General features: G+C 41.1%; 1 protein-coding gene across 2 annotated transcripts in view; it reads left to right on the top strand.

Moving 5' to 3' along the window:
- Positions 1 to 26,691, top strand: part of arhgef39 (Rho guanine nucleotide exchange factor (GEF) 39) — a 46,580-nt gene extending 19,889 nt beyond the window's left edge. Inside the window, exons 6-12 of one of the 2 annotated variants that reach the window (XM_079656376.1) lie at positions 2,262 to 2,332; positions 7,262 to 7,390; positions 15,919 to 16,148; positions 20,990 to 21,078; positions 24,217 to 24,352; positions 25,041 to 25,138; positions 25,310 to 26,691. In XM_079656376.1, coding sequence (XP_079512502.1) covers positions 2,262 to 2,332; positions 7,262 to 7,390; positions 15,919 to 16,148; positions 20,990 to 21,078; positions 24,217 to 24,352; positions 25,041 to 25,138; positions 25,310 to 25,346 — 790 coding nt within the window. In that variant the 3' untranslated portion in view covers positions 25,347 to 26,691. Of the gene's footprint in view, positions 1 to 2,261; positions 2,333 to 7,261; positions 7,391 to 15,918; positions 16,149 to 20,989; positions 21,079 to 24,216; positions 24,353 to 25,040; positions 25,139 to 25,306 lie in introns of both variants that reach the window. The other variant, XM_079656375.1, reaches the window with a different exon arrangement.
- The last annotated feature ends 706 nt before the right edge of the window (positions 26,692 to 27,397 follow it).

The raw sequence follows: 27,397 nt of genomic DNA, 5'->3' as shown, positions 1-27,397 counted from the left end.
TGTTCAGTAACCCATGCAGAAGCCTGCCAGTGCATCTTGTCTCTTAATTACACATTTGAATCCTTAATGCACGTATGGTAAGTACAAATAATTAGACAGATATTTCCTCCGTCTCTTTTCCTTTACTGACGTGTGTGTAAATGCCCAGATGACCTGACGTGTGTGCCAGGAGAGTGAGAGAAAAGCCTTGCATATCATCTGCATATTATAAAGGAATTAGCAGCCGCAAACACATCCCTCCACCAGCGCATGCTTCTCTAAAGCTGCATTCTTCATTAGAATATCTGAACTGTCATAAATATGCTTCAGATTACGCTATTGTCTCATTATCTTCTCTTTGCTTTGCTGCTAATGAGCGGGACAGGGCAGCTAAATGAGAGAGTTCCGTTTACATTATTTGAAATGTGCTGTGATAATGCTCATTAGAGTGTTCCCTTTTTGTTGCGCAGTTGCTTTAATTAGATGTTCGTCTCCACTCCTTAATAAGAACGAGGGCATCCATCGCTAATAATGCCTGTAATGTATTTGTTAGTACAAGAGGAGACAAGAAGGGAAAGGAGTGAAATTATTTCTCTCTTTAAGCGTCTCTTAATTGGAGGAGGCTTAATTGGATCTTGTTTGGCTTTCGTTTTCTTTCCAATGAGTAATCGACTACAAGCCCTCCTCCTCCTCCTCCTCCTCCTCCCACAGACCCACCGCTCTGCTAACCTGCCGTTCTGTACTTCCGCTCTATAAATGATTGGTAGTGCTTCACAAGCCCACCTGACCAGGTTAGCTTCAGTTCAAGTTTTTAGTGATACCCCAAGAATATCTTGAGTGGATGGTGTTTCTCAGTTTTCAAGGAGCTACTGGGTTAGTTAATTTCAAAGGAGCAAAATATGAAACCTCTGCCTCGTGTAAAGGTGGGGGGGAATAGCCACTTTGTCATCTCAGGTGTCGGATATGAATTTCCTCCTTGATCTGTGTCTGGCTGCCCTTAACTCGCTGACCTTTGACCTCTTCCAAGTTGATATGCAGTAAATGATTTTGGTGTTCACAAGCAGCTGCTGTTGTCTGTTTCTGAATTGAATCGTCCTGTTGTTTTAGTGATGTTAAAAACCACTTCAGTCTTCCACTCAGGGCAGCTCCTGTTGCAAGGTTTGAACCACAGATATCTTGGTCTATGGACAGACAGATTTAGAAAACTGGCTTCTGTAGAGGTTTTTTTTTTTTAAAGTCGGGTTGGGTTTCTGACCAACCACCTCTTGTATCTATTGGTCTGGAGCATTGATGTTTTAAAGGATACACAGTGGAGGCGACTCCATTCATTCCTTGCTTGGTGGCACATAAAGCCAAAATAGCCTGAGATGCTCCCTGGTTCATCATTGGGCCGAAAGCATGCTCATTTGCTTTTTCCTAAAAACCATGCCTCATAGCTGCTGCATCACAGCAGTGTCACGTCCGATTAGGCTCAATCAAATGAAGGGACAACTCTGGATTTATCTCATTGAAACTTTTATGACCTAATGAAATTGAAATAATGGTGTTGAGTCCCAGTGTCCTGGGAAGTTGATTATCCGAAAACTAAGAAATCGGCTGAGTTACAGACACAATTACTAAGCAGTGAAATCATAAGCATTCAGTCAAGCAAGAACATGTCCGAGTGCAGCTTAAAAAATGGTCATTGTCTTGTTATATTCTCTACACACACTCCATATCACACTCTCCAACATGTCTCATGCCACCACATGGACCAGTAGCTGTGGTGTACAGTCTTTCAGTATCACTAATAGCCTCTCTCAGTGGCACCACTATGTCTCTCAAACAAGCCCAGACTGCACAGAGAGAGGTGCTGCACAGGCAGACAGACACAGTGGAAATCAATGGCGATTGTCAATGCACTTCAAGGTCACATCATCCTGGTTAAAAGGGTAAAGATTTCTAAGGAAGCTTAAACTGTTACTCCAGATGCAAAAAATCTGTTGTGTTACTTTAGTTCTCTTCGAAGCAATGTGTCTGAGGAGGGCTCAAGTAAATCCACTGCAGATGTGTTACAGCTGTTTCTGTCAGATGTTGTCAGCATCAACACTTCTGCAAAGCAAAACCTGCTCTCTCCATCTGTATCACTCAGGAATTTAAATCAGCCCGTGTGTTTTTCACAAGCACCACATTTATTCTCCTGCATCCATATACACGAGCACGTCTCGCTCACCTTTTTTTCCAGTGATATGTGTAGCTGTTGAGCGTACAGTGACCATTTTTGTTTTCTATTTTTCGAACAGGTATAAACACTTCCTACAGGACCTGACTGCAAACACAAGTCCAGACAACCCGGAGTTTCAGCAGCTTTCAAGTAGGTTTCCTCTTCTTCTGACCTTGCATCTTCTGCTGATGCCATTATAATTCTTTTGTATTTCAAGGAAAAATTATCTGCAGATTCATGCTTCAAAGCTGCATTCACATGACAAACGGCTTCGTGCTGACATTGCCGTTGTGTTTCTATGGAGGGAGCTACTATTGACGTTCAAATTATTTCAACTTTGACCTGTTTTAGCGCTGACATTTTGACAAACAACCAATCAGAGGACAGCTGTATGAAGTGCCGCAAGCTAGAAGCAAACGTAGCTATAGAAACAAAACTTTCCTTTTTTTTTGCAAAGAAACTCACTCATAAAACCCTTATTACTTATCGTAACTGCACATCCAACCCATCGATTAGCATCGTGAGAAGACACAGAATCGATGGGTATATATATATCATCACTCCATGATAAGAACTTGCGACAATATTAACAAAAACAGACATCAAAGCACGTGGCGCTAGGTAGCCAAAAGGGCAATAGGTCTTACCTCTGTCTGATCAAAAGTTGTCTTCAATGGCATTAAAACAATAAAATCGCTGCTGAAGGTCAATCCATAGGTTAATCCAATGTGTCTGTGTCCCTTTGAAATGATTTCTGATAATCCATAAGCAATAAACCCTACTTTTCCGTTTTCAGATTTCAGAGCGTGAGACAGGTTCGCTTTGGGCAAAACTGCATGCGCGAAGCCCCCACTTTTTTTTGGTAACGTGTATGTGGAATTTCCTCTTCGATTCTATTGGCTCTAACGGTTAAAAAGAGATGTCAATCACCAAAATCGACCAATGGGTTCCAGAGAAACGGCAAAAACGCCCATTTCCACCCAAATCACCCCAGAGGTGGAGTTTTTTTTGCTAAACCTCTCTAAAAAGGTCAAATGTCACTTGTTTTGCATCAATCTTGTTACAGAGTACTTATTATATGTTGTACTTTGGATTCTTAAAGCTTTTAGTCTAGCATCCCATCATTCAAGGGTGGTTTTCACTATAAGTAAAACATTATTTTTGGACGGACACTATAATTTACAGTTTTTTACTGTGTTCAATCTGAATTTTCTTTAAAATAAAAAACATCTATATCGATTCTGACTTTTCTACACCCAACTCACAGGTTTATCATTACTTTGAGAAAAAAGATTATTAATTTTCCCCTTTTAGAAGTCTAGTTATGGCCATTTGCTCTGGAAATGTCATTTTCGAGCCTGAGACCTGAAAAACAGGGATGGGGTCGAACAGGTTAAAAGCCTTGAACCTTACCTTAAAACTTAAAGTGGCCATACTATGCTATTTGGGATTCCCCCTTTCCTGTAGTGTGTAATGTAGGTTTCCCACCCTTCCCACCCTTCCTGACTCACCTCCATCGGAGTCCCTTTTCTCCGTAACATAGTGACATCACTGCGTAACACTCACGTTTCTTTTGGCTAGCACTCCAACACACTGTACATAATAGGCTGAGGGGCGGGACATCTCTTTGCTGTTGACAAACCGCAACAGAGATGCCAATCCCAGCTGACTGGGCTCTGGTTTCAGACAGAGGGCGAAAAGAGGGTCTGCAGCACAGGCAGTATGAGAACAATGAAGAGCTTTTTGAACATTAAAGCTTGGAAACATGTCACGGTAGAGGCACAATCACGGGATGCAGTGAATGCACCTCAAGACGGGAGCAAATAGACTCCTTCCTCACATTTGCACACAAGAGAAGATGCGGTTGATGTTGTTGTCACCTCTTCCTCTTGCAATCTGTCAGGATTGTTGGGGTTTGTTACCTAACAACAAGTGATGAGTGTGGGGGGATGTGTTTTGCATCAGTAGCCACAAAGCCTTCGGGCTCACTCACAGTGCAATCTCTTCCTGCCTGTGACAAACCATTTGGAGTTAAGTAAAGCTGCACAATTATAGAATGTAAGGCCATTCCTCCAACAGCTGGAAAACAAACCCAACCTGCGGCGACTTTCATCTCAGCAGTCAGACTCCGTCACAGGGAGAGACAGCCCTCATTATCTTCATTTGAGGAACAAAGAACAAGTGCTGTCTTTCCCTTTCATTCCTCACTTGTTGTTATTGTTACAGCAGCGCTTGGCTAGCAGAGGAATGAAAGCGAGGCAGAGCTCAATATGCGTGTAAGTTCTAGTTTTGATGTGGATTTTGACATAATTAATTGGGAGCGGATCAGAGGATATTAAGCGGGAGCTATATTAATAAATAAAATCTCCAGCATCAACACGGAGCCCGGTAATGACTAATTTCAATCGTCAAATAAACAGCGAATCTGACTCAAGTGCGAATGTACACAAGGAATTATTTATGTGTATCAATTAAAATCTCATTGCTGGTGTGCTGCCTTTGCTTACAAATTAAAACAGCCCCTGACTCTAAGATGAAGGTACATATCCAAATGTGCTCCAACATCGCCTCTTCCTCTTCTCATTAGAGATCCTTCTTTTTTTAAACTCTGCTGATAACGTGTGTGTGTGTGTGTGTGTGTGTGTGTGTGTGTGTGTGTGTGTGTGTGTGTGTGTGTGTGTGTGTGTGTGTGTGTGTGTGTGTGTGTGTGTGTGTGTGTGTGTGTGTGTGTGTGTGTGTGTGTGTGTGTGTGTGTGTGTGTGTGTGTGTGTGTGTGTGTGTGTGTGTGTGTGTGTGTGTGTGTGTGTGTGTGTGTGTGTGTGTGTGTGTGTGTGTGTGTGTGTCCTATACTCAGCCCGGTTGTATTGTAAAGGGAATTATTTAAAAAAAGAAATTCCCGACAAATCACATTGTATATGATTAAGCAAACTAGCAGATAGAATCACAAGAGGCTTTGTTGTTGTTCTTTTCTATTGTTGTGCTGCTCTGTGTCAGTTTGCTCTTCCTCTTTGTTTCCTTTTTTTTTTTTTTTCCCAAGCCCACGGTGCATTCAGGCTGGATTTAATTGTTGTAATTGCATTGCTTCAGGAGTTTTTCATCAGCCTCGCTTTAATACTCTCCACCACGACTTGATGCAACTCGTAAACTCTCTTTAACGGTAAAAGTTAACCGTCCTCCTGCAGTGGTCAAACATTGTCTAAATAGTGAATAAAGTGCCGAGAGAAGGAGACTTCAGAATGTCTAATGCGCCAGATGTATTATTAATGCCTCGGCCAGAACTCAGCCCAACAATGCTGTAATTAGGAGTTGTTGTTTTTCTAAAGCAGGCAATGGAAAGTATTCCAAACACGTACAACAAAGGGAAAAAAGTCTACACGGATGCCTTGTTTGGTTTACATTGTAATTGTTGTGAAGTTAAGCGAGCCAATTAGGCCGTGATTATTCTAGTGTAGACAAGTCACCCTGAGGATCAAGTTCATCCGCTGAGTTTCATTGCTCGGAAACAAAAGGAGGAAAAGTTGAGCCTGAAATTAGAATCCATCTGTTTGTTGTTATTTTGGAAGCGTTAATGATGTAGTTCTAAATGTTTACAGCCATTATTATGGCTGGCACACAGTAATTGGATGCGTCTGTCTATTCTGCTGATTTGCTTATTTGTTCTTGTTAGATTTTAAAGCTTTGTGCAAAAAAAAGTTTGAGACTAGACTCTTATTCCATTAACAGTTGTATTAAAATTAAGAACAAATTCAGTATTGAAAACCAGGAGGAAGCTAAGTACATTACACCAAGGTGCATTGGCTTCTGTTCAATGTTAAACAAAATGTGGTTTGTGGAAACGTGCTCTGAGCAATGTTGTACAGGAGTGGGAATGGTTCGATGTTGTGGTAAACACTTTGTAGGAATAGGTTTATTCAACCAAATGTGCTGTGCTAATGTGGGGCTGCTTGTTGTTTGCCAACAATTACATTCTGACAGCTCAGCTGATTTGCGAAGAAGCAATGGATTATGGGATACAAGGGCCGCTGTGGTGGAGACCAGCATCCCTCTTAATGAATATGACCAGGGTTAGGCGTCCCCTATGCACACATTTAAACACAGTGCATGACCCCGCCGGAGCCCCTCGGCACCATGAGGCCCAATCAGCACTGTTTGAATGTTTTAATATGCACAGCTACATTCTCTTTAATTTCTTGCAGATGAAATCAAACAGGCGGCCATGCTGAAAGAGTCCCTACAACAAAGATTTCAACTGGTTGACAGATGTGTGTGTCTGTAGCATTTAGTGGGAGGCTTTATACTTTGGTGTATTGACATATATTTCTTAGTAAATTAAAGAGGACATATTATGCTCATTTTAAGGTTCATATTTTCTGCCTCTGTAACTTCTCAACATGCTCTAATGTTCAACAAGCTCTTTATTTTTCTCATACTGCCTGTGCTGCAGCACCTCTTCTCACCCTCTGTCTGAAACCAGAACCCAGTCTGCTCTGATTGGTTAGCTGGCAGGCTCTGTTGGGATTGGTCAACTGCTAAGAGTCCCGCCCCTTAGCTTATCACGTACAATGTGTAGGGCAAGTGTTACAAAGTGATGTCACTATGTTACAGAAGTAAACAAAGAAGTCCAATTGAGGCAGAGGGGGAGAGTGTCAGAGAGAAACCCCCTCTGGGGTGACGTTTAGGATTTTGGCCTTTACAGACCATTTACATGCACTAAAAACCTTTGTAACACATTTCAGAGAAGGTAAAACACAAAAAGCAGAATAATGCCCCTTTAAGTAAATGTAGGACTCAAATGACTATATTTTTTTAATATAAAAGCCAGTATCTAAACAATGGCTGTCCAGCGTGAATAAATGGTGGCAGTTTTTTTCTTGGGGAAGACATACATCTTTCTTTAAACTTTTTTTCTTACTTGCCGTATGAAAAACTATTGTGATACACTTAGTTTTCCAGAATATGTATTTCAATAGTTTAAATGTAAGCAGACAGGAATATCTGTATTTGGAGAGAGATATTATATTCTGACTCAGATGAATGTCCCCACTTGTATGGTAATAGAAGTGTTTGTGCTTCCTCTAGGTGCTGTGACTGCGATATGCGACGTGTCCCAGCGCATCCAGGACAACACCCGACGCCATGAGAACCACCTGCAGCTCTGCCGGGTGCAGAAGCTGCTGAAGGGGCGCAAGACCAAGGTGTTGGCTGCAGGTTAGAGCCTCTGATCACGTATTCCTTTCATCCCCCTACACCTCCATCTCCCCTCCTTCTGCATCTATTGTTCTATGTCCTTTGGGACTCACAGGGGTGGATGGGGAAGGGAGAAATCAACTAAAGGGAAATTAGCTAAGTATTGAGACATTGTGTTTAATCAATTTACTCAATCCGACTTCCTGCAGGAAACTAAAGTATGTAGCGCATCCCACCACTTTATTAAAAGCGCATTACTGCTAACTGTAAGCGAGTAAATGTGCTTTCCTCCTTCATCCTGCCTACTTCCCTGCTCATTTATATCCCCCCTCATTGTGGTTCCCTCTCTACTTGTGGAGCGGTGGCCCTTCTTCTTCCTGCCACTCCCCCTCCCGTTGTTTGTCTGGCCTCCTCGTTGCTCCGCTCGCCCTGCCAATCTCCCCTAGGACCAATTAGAGCCCAGCCTCATCTTGCCGACCAGCACATAAAAAGGGTGTGTGTGTGTGTGTGTGTGTGTGTGTGTGTGTGTGTGTGTGTGTGTGTGTGTGTGTGTGTGTGTGTGTGTGTGTGTGTGTGTGTGTGTGTGTGTGTGTGTGTGTGTGTGTGTGTGTGTGTGTGTGTGTGTGTGTGTGTGTGTGTGTGTGTGTGTGTGTGTGTGTGTGTGTGTGTGTGTGTGTGTGTGTGTGTGTGTGTGTGTGTGTGTGATATATGCACGAATGCATGTGCACGCAAATCCACCAGTGTGTGTGTGTGTTTTCTTACTTGGATATTCAAGTTTTTTTTTTTTTTCAAAGTGTGTACTTCCGGACGTGCCGGCTGGGAGCGAGCGCTGAATAGCAGCTCATCTCTCTAATGCCGATATGGGAAGTTTCAAAAGCTTCCTCTCATCCAAGTTCTCAGGCCCGTCGCAACTCCGCCGGCTTCCTTTCCAGCTAATAAAGCTCCGGTCCCACCAGGCAGACTTCAGAGCAGCACCACCCCGCCCCACACCGACCCAATCTCCTTCCCCCCCCCAACACCACCTTTAATGTGGGTAAAAGAAAAAGCGCTCTGCCTTTTACAGATGAGAAGCGCCGGAGCCCCTCAAACATATTAAGTAGCTCTGTAGGAGATGAGGGGGGGGGCGATTGTGAGACACAAAGCCTGAATCAATGGGACATCGATACAGCAGACAGTCAGCCTGTTTCCCTGGGAGGCCGCAGATTTGTGTCTGCCTGCCTGTTCCCTCAATTTAAAACAAAGACGTCTCACATTTTCTATCTTGTTGTACATGGGTTTTCCCCCCGATTTGTCTCTTTACGTTCCTGACTGTTCGACCTAAAGTTATGATATTTGATGTCTTGATTTCTATGATCATCATTGTTATATTTTTAAACTTGATCGATACTTCATTATATCTAAATCACAATTTGAACTAGTGTTGTATCCAAATAATGTAAGCGCAATATTTTTTAAAGGCAAAATGTGAGATGTGTGTCAGAGCTGCGGTGAAGTCCCAACCTACAATCTGTATTCTACAGACTTATTAATCAATCCTTTTTTGATACAGATCATTTAAAAACTTTTAAATTATGAATAAGATTTCCAAAATGATCATTCCCTGTAATAAAGGAAATCATATCTGAATTGCAATATATTTCAAAAACTGCACAAATTCTATTTAAATGTTAAACTTTTGAACATCGGTGATTCAGTTTCAGCTTTTATCAATTAATACAAAAAAGATGGAACTAATATACATTTTGCTCACTCTTTGGCCAGAACATTTTATGATACTGCTTCCCGTTCAACTGACTGCAAATGCATTATAAATGTCAGGCTGATATTTCTTAATTAGTTTCTTAATGTGGGTACAAGTTTAATAAATAGGAACGTGTGAATTGGCAAGGCAACATACATTTAGCTAAATTCAGTTTGGGTTGTATATGGCCTTTGTCTGTCTCAATGCTAAGTTAGGTCATTTTAACACCCTTACAATAGATGGTTTGATAGAAAATTAAAATAATCATTTGTTGCTGCTTTTGTCTGATTCTCTACTCCTGAGTTCCCCTGTTCGTTTGAATCATCAATACCCTAAAAAGTCTCATTTCCACTGCACCTCGTCCCTGCCTCCAGTATAGTGCAGTCACCAACAAAGTGAAAGAAGCCTGTTGACTCTCCAAACTCAGCGATGCCCAACCTGACCATCATTCTGCCGCAGCGCTTGCCTCTGTTCATCCTCTGGCCTCGGACACACCAGGAGGAACAGCACCCTTTGTAGATCTTTTTTTGTATTTCCTGCCCCCGCACCTGGGCCAACCCCAAAGTCCTTGTAGTAGAGCAGAGGTGCTCTTTGACAAGGGAAGCTGAAAGGCCTGGACATACAGAGGAGTGTTGGCACTTCCTGCTCTTTGAACCTGCTGCAGCCTCAAAGCTCTGCGGATGGTCAGATGTGAGCAGGGGGTCTGAAGAGAACCTGGTCCACCAAAGAGCATTTCCAACATGACTGTCAACTTCGTCTCTTAGGGGGTCTGATAGGGAATATCTGATACGACTTTAAAGGTTAGGGAACAGATTGTGCTGAATTTGGTTTGTATTCATCTGTTAAAAACAAGCCTGTAAGTTCGTTCATTCATCTTCACTTCTGTTGTTTCTACACTTAGTTATTGTTTCTCCTATAGTACAAAACTCACCCCCTAAACCGAAAACACATGACTGGCTATCTAGGTGAAAACTTTAAGAACTTGTTTCCTAGTCGGATATAGTTTTAAAAGTAATGGTAGCAGAGGGAGAACCAAGCATGTTTATTAAATCGCTATACTTGATGTGTACTGACAATCCGTCTCAGAACACTGGACACTGGCAGCAATATGTTGCTCGAGCAAACACGTAACACATTACTGCCCATGCATGAATTAAATGTGGTGTTCTGCTATCACAGAATGATTCTATGTATGTTACTCTACCTGCTCTGTAAAACACTTTAAAACACAAACACATAAATTGTACTCTCTATCTAACTTAGAAACAGTGAACACATCTAACCCGTCCTGCACTTTTGCTTTTCGAACCACACAAACATTAACTGGGGAAAAGTACAGTTTGCATGTTAATTAGCTTCTCAGATGTAGAATGTCATGCAATGGCATACAATTAGAGTCCTTTTCCAGGCACCTGCAATCTTAAAGCATTGTATTATATTAAAGGGGCCCTATTCTGTTCATGTTTAGGTTCATACTTGTATGTGTGCCTCTACTGTGACATATTTACATCTATCAATGTTCAAAAAGTGCTTTATTTTGGGGGGGGGGGGATTGTGTAGAAGATAAGCACCCCCTGAGGTGAACTCCGAGATTTTAGCTTTTGCAGACCATTCACAAAAAACGATATAAAACACTACAAGAAAGGGAAAACCCCCGAAAAGCGCAATAGGGCGCATTTTTATGCAGTAACATGGCCAGAACACATATTTGTTACACGGGCATCTCCAGTAACAGGTCAGTTAGGGTGCAAAGGATCTGTTTCCTCAGGAAACTTCTTACTACAGTCGTCTTTTATCCAGTGGTGGTTCCTTTAAGACACATTTAAATCCCTACTTCCCTACATGTTTCTTGAAAGGCTTGTATAAATCTCAAGCAGGATTTTAGTTATACAATTAATATAACGATCACAACCACTTCTCCAATCTCCGCTTAACACCTGAGAGAGTCATGGCGTGTTTCTTGACTGTTCCGTTTGAGACCCATGGCATTTTAAAAGCAATTTGACCCCCGTCTGGCCCCGGCACTTAATCTCAGTGGGCTCGTCTGTAGCTGAAAATGTCCTCTCTGAGCCCCAGAGGCACAGCTCCGACCACTCAGGCTAGCTGCAATCACAGGCTACTGGCTGGGGCAATTACAAAAACACCTTGGACCCAGGCTGAATTTCCATCTTATCTATCCAAATGTCAGCCTCTTACTTATTAGCTATCATCATTCTGCTGCCAATCATGGTGAGAGAGATGAGAGCCTTCCTCGCAAACCACACCCCAACATGTCTACCTACTACTTAGTACTCCTTAGATTATATTTCTTTCTCATTTATCTTTTAAATACAGCATGGCTTAGTTAGTCTAATTATTTGTATTCTTAGTTGTTGTAGTTGTTACATTGACAGATGTTGGTTTAAAGGTCACCTATTTAGCAAAATCCACTTTTCCATGTCTTTTATACATCAACATGTGTCCCCTCTGTGTAAAGAGATTCTGAAAGTTTCAGGAAAAAAGACCCCCTCTCTTTTTGTCCTGATCCATTTATATAAAAACCTGTCTGAAAATGAGCTGATCAGATTTTGGCCACTTTATGATGTCATAACGATTTTTTTGGGTTGTGTAACCATTAGCCAATAACCAACCAAGGTAACCCCCCCCACCTTATCACCTGAATCTCCTTCTAGAGCACCATTGTGTTCTTTTTAACCAAACATCTCTCATGCCCCTTTCACACCAACGCGGTTCCCGTTCTAGAGCTTTTCTGGTTCGGAACTGTTTTTTCTTTTCAGCCCCCGTTTTGTTCACACCGCCCAGAGCCCAACTGGTGCTGCTGCGTCATGACGTCACCGTTTACGTCGCTTATTTTCTCCCCAATGGTGTCGGGTCGATGATCGTGTTGCTTTTAATCATATGAAGCCAGATTAAATTAAATAACTACTTGTACTTCTCTCCCGAGTGCCGTGGTTCATTGTTTATTAATGTGTTTCAGCGGCATTTACCGACCGCTGCAGTGCTGCCCCCTGTTTGACATCACAGCGCTGTTATGAATGTTTCTCTGGTATACAATGGGTGAAGTTAGCATAGCAACCGAAGCTAAACTGACTCTTGACTACTTGTTGCTATCCTATTGTGGCATAAGCCGGCACATTTTACCGGCGTATTTTTCATTATGATTCTAGTTGGGATAGTCGGACACGACAACCTGTGCAGCCCATGTATTGATTCCATCCGATGCTATAATACAAAACAAAACGTCTGCCTGCTCTCCACAATTATCAATGACAACGGATGGTCAAAGTAAGGTGCAAAAACAGAATCACAAGAAGCCTGGTTAGTGTTTCCTGACTTTATAAAGTGTGTTTTTTAAAATAAGTGTCTGGTTGCGTTCTAGTCACTTGTCAGCGCTACTTAGGGTGACCAGATGTCCCGCTTTGCGCTGGACTGCACAACATTTTCACGACTTTTTGTGCGTCCCGCAAATTGAGACGATGTACTGCATATTTCATTTTGATAGGCTAAAACGCTTTTCTAAAATCAGATTTATTCAATGGCTGTTGAGAAAGCAGGGAAGGCTATCATCACGGGGGTGTGTTTGCTGTCAATCAAACTGTAACACACGGCGGGTGCTGGTCAAGTGTTAACCAGCGGTGTTAACCAATGAGAGTAACTCACTCACACACACCCCCCCGCGTACCCGCCAAACAACAACAACGAAAGTCAGTCAATAACGCAGGCCACGCAGCAGGTTATGGAAAATGGAGGAAACTGAAACTACAGCTAAGAAGATGCACATACAACAAAGACTGGGAAGACAATTACCCGTGGGTGAAGCCAGTGCAGGGCGACTCTCAGAGAGAATCTTTTGAAATCTTTGCAAGAGTAATTTTTCAATTTCACATGGCGGTGAATACGACGTCAAAAGACACAGAGAATGCAATTCTCACAAGAAAACTGTCGCTCAAAAAGAGACATCCCACTCTATGGAGACATTCCTACTCAAACCAAAAAATGATGGCCACTCAGACAAGGTAACAGCAGCAGAAATAACCAGCTTGTTACCACAGTGACTGTGGTAACAAGCTGGCGCCGACCATTGTTCCAGACTCTGATATAGTAAATAAAAAGTCATGTGGTCGTACAAAAGCAGCGTCCATAATAACAGATGTGCTTGCCCCTGCCTCTGTGGAGACTTGTTTGACAGAGTTAAAGACACCAGTGGTTCTAGGTGACAAAATAGCCCACACACTGTGGGGGGGCCCACCTGTTGTTGCTGTGATGGACAAGACTGAAAGCTATTTTATTTAATTTATTATTATGTTTTTGTTCCCTCCTGGCCAGTTTGGATTTGTACTTGCCTACTTTCACAGGCAATACACTAGTTGAATTAGGAAGATGCATTTCTAAACACTTGAAGTGAATAATGCATGCTGCCTTTGTTAGTCTTATTTTACTTTTCTTTATTAAGATACTAAATTGTTACTGCATTTTGACTTCACTTTCTGTCATTGTTTATTGGATTTTTTTCCCGGGGGGGGGGGGGCTGCTGTTGAGGGTGTCCCACATTGTCCCACACAAACATACTCCTTGTCCCACATTTGGTTTGTTGGGACCTGGTCACCCTAGCGCTACTGCTTGTTACAGAGATGGAGTCGGACTCGACTCGGACTCGCGCACTGATTGACGCGACTCGGACTTGGACTCGTGATTTCTCGCGCATGATGACTTGGACTCGACTTGTACGTTGACGCTCCGACTTGGACTCGGACTCGAGCAAATTTTCTCTGGAGTCTGATGTCCTCTATCCTGGCGTGTGCACCTGCGAGACGAGTTCACGTACTGGACCCCGCTATTCCAGTGAGTCTAAAGATGTCTAGAGACACATCCTGCATCTGCTGTATGCTTTCACACGTTCTGCTTCCACATTGGAAAAGAGCAGCGCAACATGCTCGTTATGTGGAAACAATATTGAAGAGAAGGCTCCGTAACACAGTACTCTTAAGGATCGAGCGGTAATTAAAGTGTCAAAGTCTCAAAAATGCTACAACTACTGTCACAAATTGGATGAATGTGAAGTATTTTGTTAAAGGAGGATAAGAGCTTAATTAAGGAGCACTATTGGAGTGACTTTGATGGTTATTGGACTCAGGACTCATTCATTTGGATTTCCGCTGTATAAAGAAATGAAAGGACGGCGCGGAAGTGGAAATAATTCACGAAGGGATTAAACTGTTTAAAACACATGCTCAAAGTAAGCCGGATTTTGCCGATTTGTTTATGTGGATTCAAAAGTCGTGAAAAATCTACAAAATGGAGGAGACCAATCTGATCAGAGCAACTGTGAGAAATAATCCAACTGAAACCGGCATGGACAATGACTATGTTTTAAAAATGCACTTATCCAGACAAGCTTGGTTTGGAAACTTTACGGGCAGAAGAAACATTTCTATTAAAGAAAGAATTATACATTGCTGTCTTTTTATGCCTTTAATAGCTACTAACTTGAATTTTTATTCAAATTAATCAATTATTTTGTATATGTTATTGTAATGTAGAGACATGGCTTTTAGTGACAATCATGTATTGCGTTACAATTATATACAAAAAAAAAGAAAAGAAAAAAAGTCTAAATATGATATTTGGCCTCAAATCATCTGAGGCCTGGCACCCCCCCCTGCGATCTTTGGCGCGCCCCCCCCCCCCCCCCCAGGTTGGGAACCACTGTAATAAGGGACCTTTGGCTATTTGTAGGGTTCTATAGCATTTTACATGCTGAACCCAACTCCAACCCAAAGCATTATTGGTCCTTCATTTTTTTTGACCTAATCAGATATCGGATAAATAATTTGTATTTAGGAGGGTCACATATTTTATGGTATTGAATTTTAATAGCTTTAACAAACTACTCAAGACGCACCATATAAGAGAATTGGAACTGAAAGAGCTATATAGTTAATACAATGCCGTTTTGTGGTAGGAACCATATTGTGTGTGTGGATATACAGCTGTAGTCTGCAGTGTGTGAGAGGTGGAGAGCAGGGATTAACTTGTGTGACAACAGGCTTCAATGAATGGGTCAAATGTCGCTTTTCAGCTTGTTCACTGGAGCTTGTCGTACAAGGGTTTCCTATATGACAGTGGCAAAGAATGACTATTGTAACATAATGCCCTTTGCACTCTACAAAAGGCAGCGGGGTTTCAGCCTTGAGAATAGGATTGTGCTGCACCATTGATACCTCTAATACCGTTTGTGGAAAGGAAGTACTAGTTCAGTTCCAATGCATGTCTGTTCTAGTAATGCTATGAAACGCTTAGTAATGTCAAATGACAAAACAACCAATGGTCTCAAACTAACATACAAACGTTGTTAAAAGGGGCAATCTTGAATTAGTGTTTTTGTACGGTATATGGATAAGTTGGATGGATAGCATTGTTGATATTGACGATGAATAGATGGATGGATGGACATAGAAGTTGTTGGATGCTTGGTAGATATACGACTGTGGCAATGGATTTCGACACAACGTTATGATTGGCAAAACAAAAACAATTGTGCTAAGGTAAGGTAAAAGAAAATAAAGGGATGGACTAAATGTAAAACAAGCCAACATGTTCAACAATTTTTCCTTGCCTTTTTTAATGTTTCTTGCTTGCACTATCTACTAAGGAAGTGTAGTAAGAAGGAAGTTAGCAAGGCAACAACAGCTTCTGTGATTGGTTTGACACAATGAATCCTAACCCTAGAAGGTGGTTTGGAAACTCTTAGGCCAATGGACATAAACCACAGTGTCTCAGACTCTTTCCGTTTCTTCCTCTCTCACAGGGAGGTGGTTCATCCGTGAGGGCTGGCTGAAGGTGGTTCCTCGGAAAGGTGCGGTCGCCAAGCCCAAGATGTTCTTCCTGTTCTCCGACATGCTGCTGCAGGCCACTCGCTGCGGCCCGATGCAACTCGCCAACAGGGACAAGTTCGCCGGCAAGCACGCCTTCCCCCTGCAGGAGTGCATCGTGGAGAAGGTGTTCGGCCACACCAGAAGCCAGGGAGGCCTGCTCAGCGTGAGTATTCATGTTTCCAGACATATCAGGGAGATTCTAGAGCATTGTAGCAGATTTAGTTGAGACTGAAGAACCTAAAACTGTACAAATCAGGAAGCAATTTCTAACTTAAAGGTCCCCTATTATGCTGTTTTTCATCAATATATTATAGTTCTCAGATGTGTACAAAACATGTCTCTGAAGTGTTTGGCTCCAAACACCAAACAGATCAGGCATTGTAGCATCCCATAATCCCCTCTGTTTCAGCCCTGGTTCAGAAGTGCTGATTCTCTGTCTGTTACTTTAGATGAAAATAAGGAGCCACTCCCCACGCCCTTCTGAGAGATATTTGGTTAAAAAGAACACAATGGTGCTCAAGGAGGAGATTCAGGTGATAAGGGGGGGGGGGGGTTGGTTATTGGCTTATGGTTACACAAGCCAAAAAATCGTTAAGTCTCCGAACTATAAAGACTATCCAATAAAAAAGAAAATCAGTAGTTAAATCTACAAGGATATGTTAGTGCTGTTAGTTCATCAGGTATTTCCCTTTATACTCAAAATGCATGTTTTATTTAGATTCAGATTACCATGCCACAGATGCAAAGTCATTGGCTATCACTGAGCCTTTTGTACATGTTCCCAATATATATCCCAAAGTTCTTTGTAAAGATCCTACTCTTCGAATGTTTCCCCCACTAAGACCATTAACAATAGTCGATGGAGGATTTTGGATTTCCTGTGTAAACATAAAAATGTTGAAAAGTTGAATATTCTCAGTGAGTGTTGGGCAGCAGGTGGGAAGACATCTGTTCATTGATATGAATATATACACATGAGTGAGTCCTTAACAGAAGCATTATTTAATTTCCACTTGTGATGCTCTGATTTGTCTTAGTTATGGCCATGACAGTAGCTGTTCTACAATCTGCCAAACCGAGGAGTGTTTTCCAGCCTTATTAAATACAAATGTCATTTAGTTGTGCATGTCAGAGAAGACTTGTGTCCCCTCGCCTCCTCTTCTTCCTAATCACCTCAAACGGTTGTTGTTAAAGTATCCCAGAAGCTGAACTTTTAAGGCGCCTGTCCTCTCAGTCTGATCAGCGTACCAGGTCTCAGTACAGCTGCCGGCTGACAAATTGTGTCTAAATGATGTAGTTGCTGTCATGAAACATTCAAAGGAAGGAGTCACGCGTCATTGAGTGAGTAACGAAAGCGTTTATGCAGTCGAGTGTTTAGTGCCAATGCTGCGTGGTATCAATATTCATTTCGGCAGATACACTCTCGCTCAAAGAGCTCTTTATGTTGTGCTGCTAATGTGTTTTCCTGTGATGCACAGTGGCTATGCAGAGGTTTCATTACTCTACTGTCTGTTCACACTGCTGTCTGCCCAAAATAATGGCAGCATGTTGATGCTTTTTGACATTAAAGCTTGATTCACATAGCACAAGTGCAGTAGGTCTGAAATGAACTAATAAATCATCCAATAGCTGATTTTTTTTTTATGTAATAAGCAAGAAGACATGGACATTAGGGATACCAAATAATGAATTGTAGCACATTAAAGAACCTGTAACCAGAAACGTTTTCATATTGTATGGTTGTTTAAGCTGTTAGTCATTTCAAATATGACTGCACTAAATGATTATGTCCTTATTAATAACTTGAAAATCATTAAGTCTATCAAATGTCAAAAATGGAAAATATCCATCCAACCTCAGTTTGACATCTACACCATTTTGTGTTTTGTCTAACCTACATTTATTCAGTTTAAAACAGAGAAAAGCTGCAAATCCTCACGTTTGAGATAAGACTAGATATTTGACAAATTAGTTTGACAACTGTATTAATTAACAAATTAAACCCCATTAATTTTCTGGCAATCATCCAAATAATTAATTAAATACAGATGTGATAAGTTGTGTGAATCTAAGTGGTTTTAAAATAATAATAATTAGATAACGTAAACAAACTATTGTTACATCCATAAATTGTTTTTTGGCACTGGTTTGTTATCTCAATCCCTTAAGAATTGATGGCATCACAATTCACCTTCTGTATTTCACTTAACATGGAGATCATCGTAATGTCAGTCTAAATGAAATGTACAATAATTTGAGAAATATGTAAAGAAATAATCTAAATGCATTTAAAACAAGACCCCAACATTATTTGATTGTAAATACTGTCTGGAAACAGGCAGTAGTAACATTTAAGTGTAATTAATTTCAGGTGTGAATGATTATTTATTGATTAATCAGTTTTAATCCACCATCATGAACCGTTCTGTGTATAAAACATGACAAATATTTATTTTCAAACCAACAGTTTAATGTCTTCATTCACATTTTGCCTAGGTTTATGCAAGCATTACATTTTGGATTGATACGTTATTTTATTTTTTCATTCTTGATTGACTAACCACTTAATCGACACACAGTTTAAGCTCTTAATAAAATATAGTTTTAACATCGGATCAGACATTAAAGGCCAGTTTCTGATGATTGACAGCGTTCAGTGCTACAGCTCTGAGCTAGTTAGCCGTTTTAACTGCCAGATCAATCAATCGTTGGGATCGACAACCATACAGTGAGGTAAGGCTAGTTATATTTATAGCACATCTCCACTACGAGGCAATTCAAAAAAAAACATTAAGACAAGCAAAAGAAACACATTATAACATTTGATTCAAAAAGATTAAAAACAAGCTAATAAGGAATAACACCGGTATTAAATCCTAGAATAAAGCAGAATGTAAGATATTAAGAGTTATTTATTTCATTCAACAAAGCAGCGAAAAAGGCCTTGATTTAAAATGTGTTTAAGTACAGAATGTATTTGATAATGTGTTGCATAAAACACACACGAGAGGTTGAATTCCAGTTATCCCCATAAGAGTGTCCGTCCAGCTTGTGTCACTTCATTTGTTGAAGGCAGTGTGAATTAAAAGCATCCTTTAAGGGACTAATGAAAAGGCTGCAGATGGGGGAGATTAGTCAGAGCTGTATTATTGTGTGTGTGTGTGTGTGTGTGTGTGTGTGTGTGTGTGTGTGTGTGTGTGTGTGTGTGTGTGTGTGTGTGTGTGTGTGTGTGTGTGTGTGTGTGTGTGTGTGTGTGTGTGTGTGTGTGTGTGTGTGTGTGTGTGTGTGTGTGTGTGTGTGTGTGTGTGTGTGTGTGTGTGTGTGTGTGTGTGTGTGTGTGTGTGTGTGTGTGTGTGTGTGTGTGTGTGTGAGATGGCTGCCTGCTGTAACAGAATCTCTCAGTTGCTGGATCAGATTAGGCTGCAGATCCATCTCTTCCGGCCCTCCAGTAAATACATCTTCCTCAAGCCTGTCGCCGCTCTCCGCCGGCCCCCCGCTACACGTTATCTAATGGCTGAAATGGCATTTCATTAGCCCCTTATCCCACCGAGGCCCAAATGCATACTCAATAGCATTACACGTAATTTCTCATAAGGACACATTATTGATCCCGGGCCCCTACCTGAGCTCAAAGAAAAGGGCTGTCAGCACTCCAGGGCCCTCCTCATCCAGGGCCATGAAGAATTAAAGCCAAATTAAATTTGACAGCTGTAAATGCCATGGCAATCTATATGCAAAGTTTGGGTGGAAAAAAATAGCTTTTATTAAAATTTCCAGTTTTTTTTTTTTTGTATTTCTCTTGGTCACACATTGTTTGCAGAGAGCTACCTTTTTATTTGTCTCGCCCCACGTTTCCCTCTTTACGTTCTCCATCTGTTGACCTTCCTCCTCTTCCTCGCCTCTCTCCCCGTCTGCCGTCTTCCTCCCGCTAATATCCCCTTGCCGCTTGAATATTTTTCCCACATCCCTGACACATTCTCTTTGATGTATAAATAATCAAGCTAAATTATGTGCGCCGATGAGGCTCCGCCGTTCTTATTATACAAAGTAATTTCTACCTAACAGGGTCACATTTCCTGACAAATCCCTAATTACCGCATCGCAATAGAAGTGGAATCTATTTGTGCATAAATCAAACCGCAGTCCCCCCAAGTGGCGAGTGCCTAATGTCATGCGGCACTCATTTCGGCCCCATTCACTGAACTCCGTAATTAGATAATACTTCTGATGATATTACATTTGAAATCTTAATCTATTTAATGTATAATGAGAGGCTCCCCTCCCCCCTCCCTGTATAGAAATCATCATTATGTTTGATGGTCTATACCGAGTTCTGTCCAAATACAAACGCATATGATCGATATGTCACTTCTCAACAAGCTAGCTTCCTGTCTACAGGCGGCAGCTGCAGGTAAATGTGAAAGGTCATTTAATATGGTGAAGGCCTGATTTTGATCCCCTGTATTTAATAGCTTTCTCAGTGTAATTACGCGTGGCTAAAAGCCCCTTTTGTCTGGGCTTCAGACAACTCCTTTTGGTTTGTTTGACTTGTACAATCTGAGGCAAGTTGGTAATTACTGTTGACTCAAAGGAAGAAGACCCTGTCTCTCTGTAAACCTGAGAATATGTCTCTGTCCAGCTGCCTGCAGGACACAATGGAGTAGACATTATAAATGTGGCAGATTCTGTTACTGTACTAGACTTTGTCCCTTTTTTCTTTACCTACAGATGTCAGTGTTTAAAGGTGATTAAAGCTTGTGAAAAGCAGCTCTTGGTTGGCAGGAAGAAGGTTTTTGCTTGATTTGTTCTGCCCTCTTCTGTTTTTACTATGTTACTGCAGTTTTAAGCACTCCTGTAGAGAGACCTTGGATGACTTGGTGTTTCTGCTAAAATAAAACCAAAAGCTGACATTACACTGTACCCGAACACCCACCATGAAACCATAACACCTCATCATTCACACCTGTACTGCCAACAAACATCCTGTTCCTCCTCTTCTTCCAGTTAACCTTCCCTAAAGCCAGTCTTCTGCTGATGTCCTGCGACCAGGAGGATCTCAATGACTGGTACCAAAGCCTGAGCTCAGCCATCAGGTATGTTCCTACCACACACACACACACACACACACACACACACACACACACACACACACACACACACACACACACACACACACACTCACACTCACACTCACACTCTCACACTTTAATATTGGTAAGCACCCTCTTGAATGAATGACCTAAATCCTAACCATCACACCTATAATTGAACTATAAGCCCAACCCTAAAGCTCACTCCTAAGGTCTAAAAGTCACCCTCATCATGACTCTGAGTCTGTAAAATGTAATCATTAAATTAGATATACTTGAATGAATTGGGCACTTTAGCAGCAGCATGTAAAAAAGACATTGCACTTGAATAAAAAATCAAAATAAAACAAAAAAATTCAGTTTAAAACCTCAATTCAGTGCAACAAAGATAATATACCATATGACAGATATACCTTTCAGCCATGCCCTCTTTTTTTTGTATCAGTGATTTCCCCAAAGTTTAGAACAATAATTGAAATGCCTAAATCCCCTCTAAACAATGGGAGTGTGTGGGAGAGAAACTCCTTCTGGAGGGAACTTTACGATGTTAGCCTTTGCAGACAATTTACATTCACAAAAACCTGTATTTTGTTATGGCCATGGGGGTGGTCCAAATGACAGCCCGGGGGCCAACTGCAGCCCATTTACCCTTAACCCTTTATATTTCCCCTTATTATAAGCAATCTGAGGCTTCTGTTTTAAGGAATGAGCTGCCAACACTTTTAGTAACTAAAAGAATGAAACCCTATGGAGAGCTGTGATGTAGGCACTTTGTTTTCTTAAAGCATATTCAAGTATCAAGCATAATTGACCTACATTTGATTGATTTTGATCACTTATAACTTAACTTATGAGGCAATATACCTCACCTCTAGTGGCCGAGACCTTTGTATATTTTTCTGTATGCGGCCCTCTGTGAAAAAAGTCTGGACACCCCTGATTTAGGCATTGTAGTTTTTAACAAAAGTAAGTCAAACAGTAGGAAAGGTGCATCTGTTAGGGACTATTTTCAGGTGCGGATTAATCCACTTTGTTGCCCTTAGGAGTATTTTGAAAGTGCAGGGTGTGTGTACGTGGTTGTAGAGCATGATGAAGAGCATGCAGCTCAGAAGTTCCATAAATAATGGTGGGGGTCTCAGTGTGCAGTTTGTGGACAGTGGTTGTCTCTCAGTAAAACGTTGACGGAGGCTGGAGCTGCACCTCGGGCCTGTCTCTCAGGCAGCCTCTCATCATTGATCAGCCAGACTTCAGTGTCTCCCCCCCTCCCCTCCCCAGCCCGCCTGGCCCCAGGTTCCCCTAAGGAGAGTCCGGGTCAGGCCCCTGCGTTGTGGAGGGGGGGGGGGGGGCAGCTATGCTGAAGGCCCCGACCCCAGAATGCCCGGCCAGGCTAATTAGTTTATCACTTTGTCAGAGGGGGCTGTCAAAGAGCTCGGACCACCCAGCAGACGGGGGGGGCCGTGGCTGCAGGCTGACGGCTCTAAACTCCAGGGAGCGTAATTAGGACTGAAGAGAGGACAGGCCGAGAGGACCGGGGGTCAGCAGCGCTCACACCACTGGGGAGGGGAGCAGGGTTGAGAGGGGGGGGGGGGGTCTATACATCGCTAAATTATTGATTTGACTACACACTGCCTGGACTGACATCTCTGAATCTATCGAATGTTGCTCTCAATGATTATAAAACATTTATTATCATCTGTGCTGGACTCATATCACATTGGTAGACATTGTTTTCTCTTCTTCACAAAACTGCAGTTAGCCAAAGAAAGTTTGACACGGATTTTAGTTAGTGCAGAGTTTTTCCTTTTGTTAATAAAATGTTATTGACACACTAAAAAAAGGTCATCATAGCCAAGGGACTTAATTAGCGTGCAGATCGATGCTCGGTGACAGTAGGTGAGGCTGGGGGCTGTCCACGAGGGATGCATGGAGGCTAAAGACAGTTGATCTGCACAACTCTGACCCCCTCCCCTTCTCAAGCTGACATTACGAGATACATTTATGATATATGGCTGGAAATCATTTACATATTATCATTATTAACTAAGTGGAAATGCATCGAGATCATGTTAGAGTTTTAAAAAGGTTCATGTTGAAGCCAGTGTCGTTCATTAGGTATTCTGATGCTAAAGTTATTGTTTCTTGAGAAGTCCTGGAAACAAATGTGTCCTCTGGTCAGATGTGGAACATGTTCAGGTGTATGTGAATTGATTCTGGAAATTGTGTTGAAGAACTTTCTTTATTTTGGAGTTTATGTTATGGGCGATAGTGAATCACAGATCAAGCGAGGAAACCTTTAACACAATCTCAAACTAAGTATATTATTGGTATTTGTGTCACAGGGTGTCTAGCAGCTAGTAACTAACAACATCATGGATTACATTTATATAATCATAACAGCAATAGGACGTCTATATTTGTTCCTCTGTTTTTAGGATGAGTATTTTTTAGGGGATATTTGTTGGCATGCTTACTTTGGCTTGCAAATATAAGCACCATCTCCGTGTGTCTCTCAGTCCAACCAAAAAGTATTTTATGAACTTAAAAAAAGTGTGAACGGGTTAAGTTCAAAGATGACAAACCAAAGCACCCAAAAACAAGCTTGTACCCATTAATATGTACCCATTTCAATGGATACAGATTGATACGCCTCTGAAAGGTTGCTACTGTACTGTAGCTATTTGTCAATCACAGGGTAGCCACGCCCCTAACTCTACCCTGCTTTATTGTCTATTTGACCCTAAATTGTCCATTGTTTACTAAATGAACGTCATGTTGTGTTGAAGAATCTAGCAAATAAGAACATAAAATCACTAGGAACAAATTTACTGAGGAAATTAAGTGAGTGATTAAGCGAGAAGTTGGGTAATTTTCTCATAGACTTCTATACATTATGACTTCTTTTTACAAGCAGTTGAGCCGACCCCTGCTGGCCATTTGGAAGAATGCAGGTGTAAGACCGATAAGTAGATAGATGGCAAAAAAGAGTAGTTGCAACAAGGCCTGTCAGGAGAGATATGTTACTGTATATTTGAGGTCATTTAGAAGCCTTACCGCACACGTATAAATATGTTTTTCCCTTGAAATGTATGTTTCATTAGTAGTTTTGTCGAAACTGATAAATTGAATGTATTCTCTGTACAGGAAGCTGCAGTCTAAGGAGACAGTGGTCCATCAGAGGGATGAGTTGTGCCGGAGACCCCTCCGATCAGCCACCGACAGCCACAACACGCCGAGCAGCAGCAGCAGCAGCAGCACTCCCGGCAGGAAGAGAAACATGGTGGGTGTCACACACACACACACACACACACACACACACACACACACACACACACACACACACACACAAAAAGATTGAAACACATGCAAAGATGTCTGTTTTACAGGTAAATACAGTACAGATTAAAGCTAGAGACCTTTTTGCAATGGGATCACACCAAATCCAGCCTACATCCTTAGTTCCAGCACTTGCTCTGATAACATCCATGTTTCTAAATGTTGTCACCTACACACAGAATGACACAGATACCTCGTCCAAAAATGGCCCCTGTAGGTATATAAGAGTACATAAGTATAATAAAAACATCACAGTACTACCACATGTTAAAAAACTGAAAATATGTTTCTGTTATCAGAGTACATGGAGAATGTAAAACATGAATGCCACATTTAGAACATTGGGTAGTGGTGTGTTTCAGCCTCTTGTGGTCCACACATGTATTACAACAGCAAACACCCTTATTTGCCTATTTGGGCTTTTATAGTCTTGATATAAATTCGTTTTTTGTGTGTTTGACTCTTAATCAATAACTAAACAGAGTGATTTTCAACTTTTTGTGTCTTCTTATTCAGTCATAAATATTTTTAATTTTCCAGAGAAATATTTAGATTTAAAACCAAGTTTTCTGAGATTTTAATTCCCAGGCAGTTTCCATCATATTGAGGTTTACCTCTGTCCCTCTCCTCAGGTGGGCTCTGAGACCAGTGAGCAGAGTCAGAGACCCCCGTCTGAGTCTGAGGGCAGCGCCCCCAAGAGGCTGAAGCCGGCTGACACTCCAGAGCACAGGTGGGGGGTTTTCAGTTGTCTTTTGATCCATGGTTCCTGCTAAATGAGACTTAAGACTTAAATGAGACATATGAGCAGATATTGAACTATTACATTTCAAAATGGTGACTGTCTGACATTGAAATGGTTTGAGTAAATAGGATTTGAAACATGTTATTCTGTGTCCAGCAGTGAAGAGGCGTCCCCTTCCAGCTGTGTGATCCTCTGAGGGGTCTTCAGTCTCAGATGAGGGTGGGTCCCACTCAGGCTGTCTGAGAGTTTCACTGCAGACTGATTTAATGCCAAACATAACGCACACAAAGCTATATGTCTGTGTTGTTAACATTATGTTTAAACTGTGCAGGTCAGGAAATTCTGATTATTACTAACAGCAGCGTCCGCTTCTGCTCATCCTGTGCAATATACACTTTTTATGATATACTTATTATATCAATCCTAAGCTGCTTTAAAGACCAAATATCATGAATGTTTAACTGGGAGCGTTGTGTTGCTGCTGCTTGTCTAAACGTACAATGTCAAAAACCACACTGCAGATAACTAGTCATGATTTCTCTTCTGGATGTCATGTTTCCGGGCAGTCCCTGAATGCACCACTCCCCCAGTCTTTATCTCAGTCTGTTTGCATTTTACACTAGATACAGACTTTAGGATGAAAATGTGTATTTATTATTTGATTTGATTTAGATTGAGGAACAAATAAACAGTTCGTACGTGGGAAACTGACAATATAAAAAAATGAATACAAACATTATAAAATCAATCAAGTAAAATGGATGACCAACTTTTTTAAAGATAAACAATTAATCCATTTTTGTTTCTCACATATAATTTTATTTTCCTTTTTATTGTTACTCTTACATATCATGTCTCTTGTCAGGATAGTTTTAATATAATATATTCAATGCCCTCTCACCTTTGAGTTAGAAATTGTTGGTGAGAAAATTAGAAAAATTAGATATTTGGAAAAGGTAAAACTGTAAAAAAAAATAAGATACCAAAGATTCTGATAATATAAAAATTCCCAATAATATGTGATTCACTCTTTTAATTTAGTGTACATTTTTTTATATTGTCTTAATCTCTTTTATTTAATAGCGTCATATGACATCCAGGATTAAGACTGGGAATGTTTTTGTCCATCTTAATACAGATCCTAAATGATTAATGATCTGATCATCGGTTCAAATGTAGAATCACTGGTGTCTTTTTTGATTGTTTGTTTGCATGCGGGGATTATTGTAATTATTTTCAAATGGAATCAGTGCCTTTAATCAGCTCCACTGTTTTCTAAAGATGACTGATTTATGTGTCTGTGCAGGCGAGAAAACCTAGCTTACAGATTCTATATGCTACTATCATGATGTCCTTTATTTACATTTATCCTTTTATATATTTTTATTTTATCACATCCTTTATAAACGAATCAACATATATTTGCATCTCTACTACAAAGTTCTTCATATATTTTATTCACACTTTTAAAAGCTGTTACACTGGTTACAAATCATGAATGAAGAAATCATTTGAACTTCCCAATAAAACTCTAAAACAAGTCATATTGTTTTTGTCTCTTGGATTGACCAAATAACCACTAGATGGCGACAAAGAACAGCAACATTATTCATTTGACTGGTTCTTAAGGGTGTTTTATTTAACATTTTGCTACACGTTTTTCCAACCTGTACGTCTTATTGACAGACCCAAAGGACAACCAACATTGCAAGTCATCTTTTCCTGCTAAGTATGACAACTTGGTTCCTAGAACTTCATCAGAAATTAAGTGATAAAAAGGTATTTGTACACTTTGAGTCAATCCCTAAACAATAGATACCAATAACTACTAATACAGTTTTCTATTAGCTGTAATAATTCCCCTGTTTATATCCAACAACAAAAGTGAAGCAGTCAATACCTGGGCCAAAATAACTATCAGTGTTCTTCAGGTTGAATTAATCAAATCAATGGTTTATTAACAATAAATTCCCTTCTTTTGTTTTTCCCTGTGAAGCTGACAATTGAGCGGCCCGACCAAGCAAGGAGGTAGAACGTCCAAATACGACCCGGTGTGGGCATTTATTCATCATTGACACATGATTCACAGACTCAATATTGCTGTCCACCTGAACACAGTCAGCAGCCACAAGGATCACACACACACACACGCACGCACACGCGCGCACACGCACACTAACAAGCAAACATAACCTAAATACACACAGACTAAGACACAGGTGAGGGGGGAGGAGACAACACAGGGCA

Source organism: Notothenia rossii (genome assembly GCF_949606895.1).
Source record: "Notothenia rossii genome assembly, chromosome: 10".
Taxonomy (NCBI): domain Eukaryota; kingdom Metazoa; phylum Chordata; class Actinopteri; order Perciformes; family Nototheniidae; genus Notothenia; species Notothenia rossii.
Note: the sequence above shows the minus strand (reverse complement) of the source record. Positions and strands in the feature narration are given on the sequence as shown.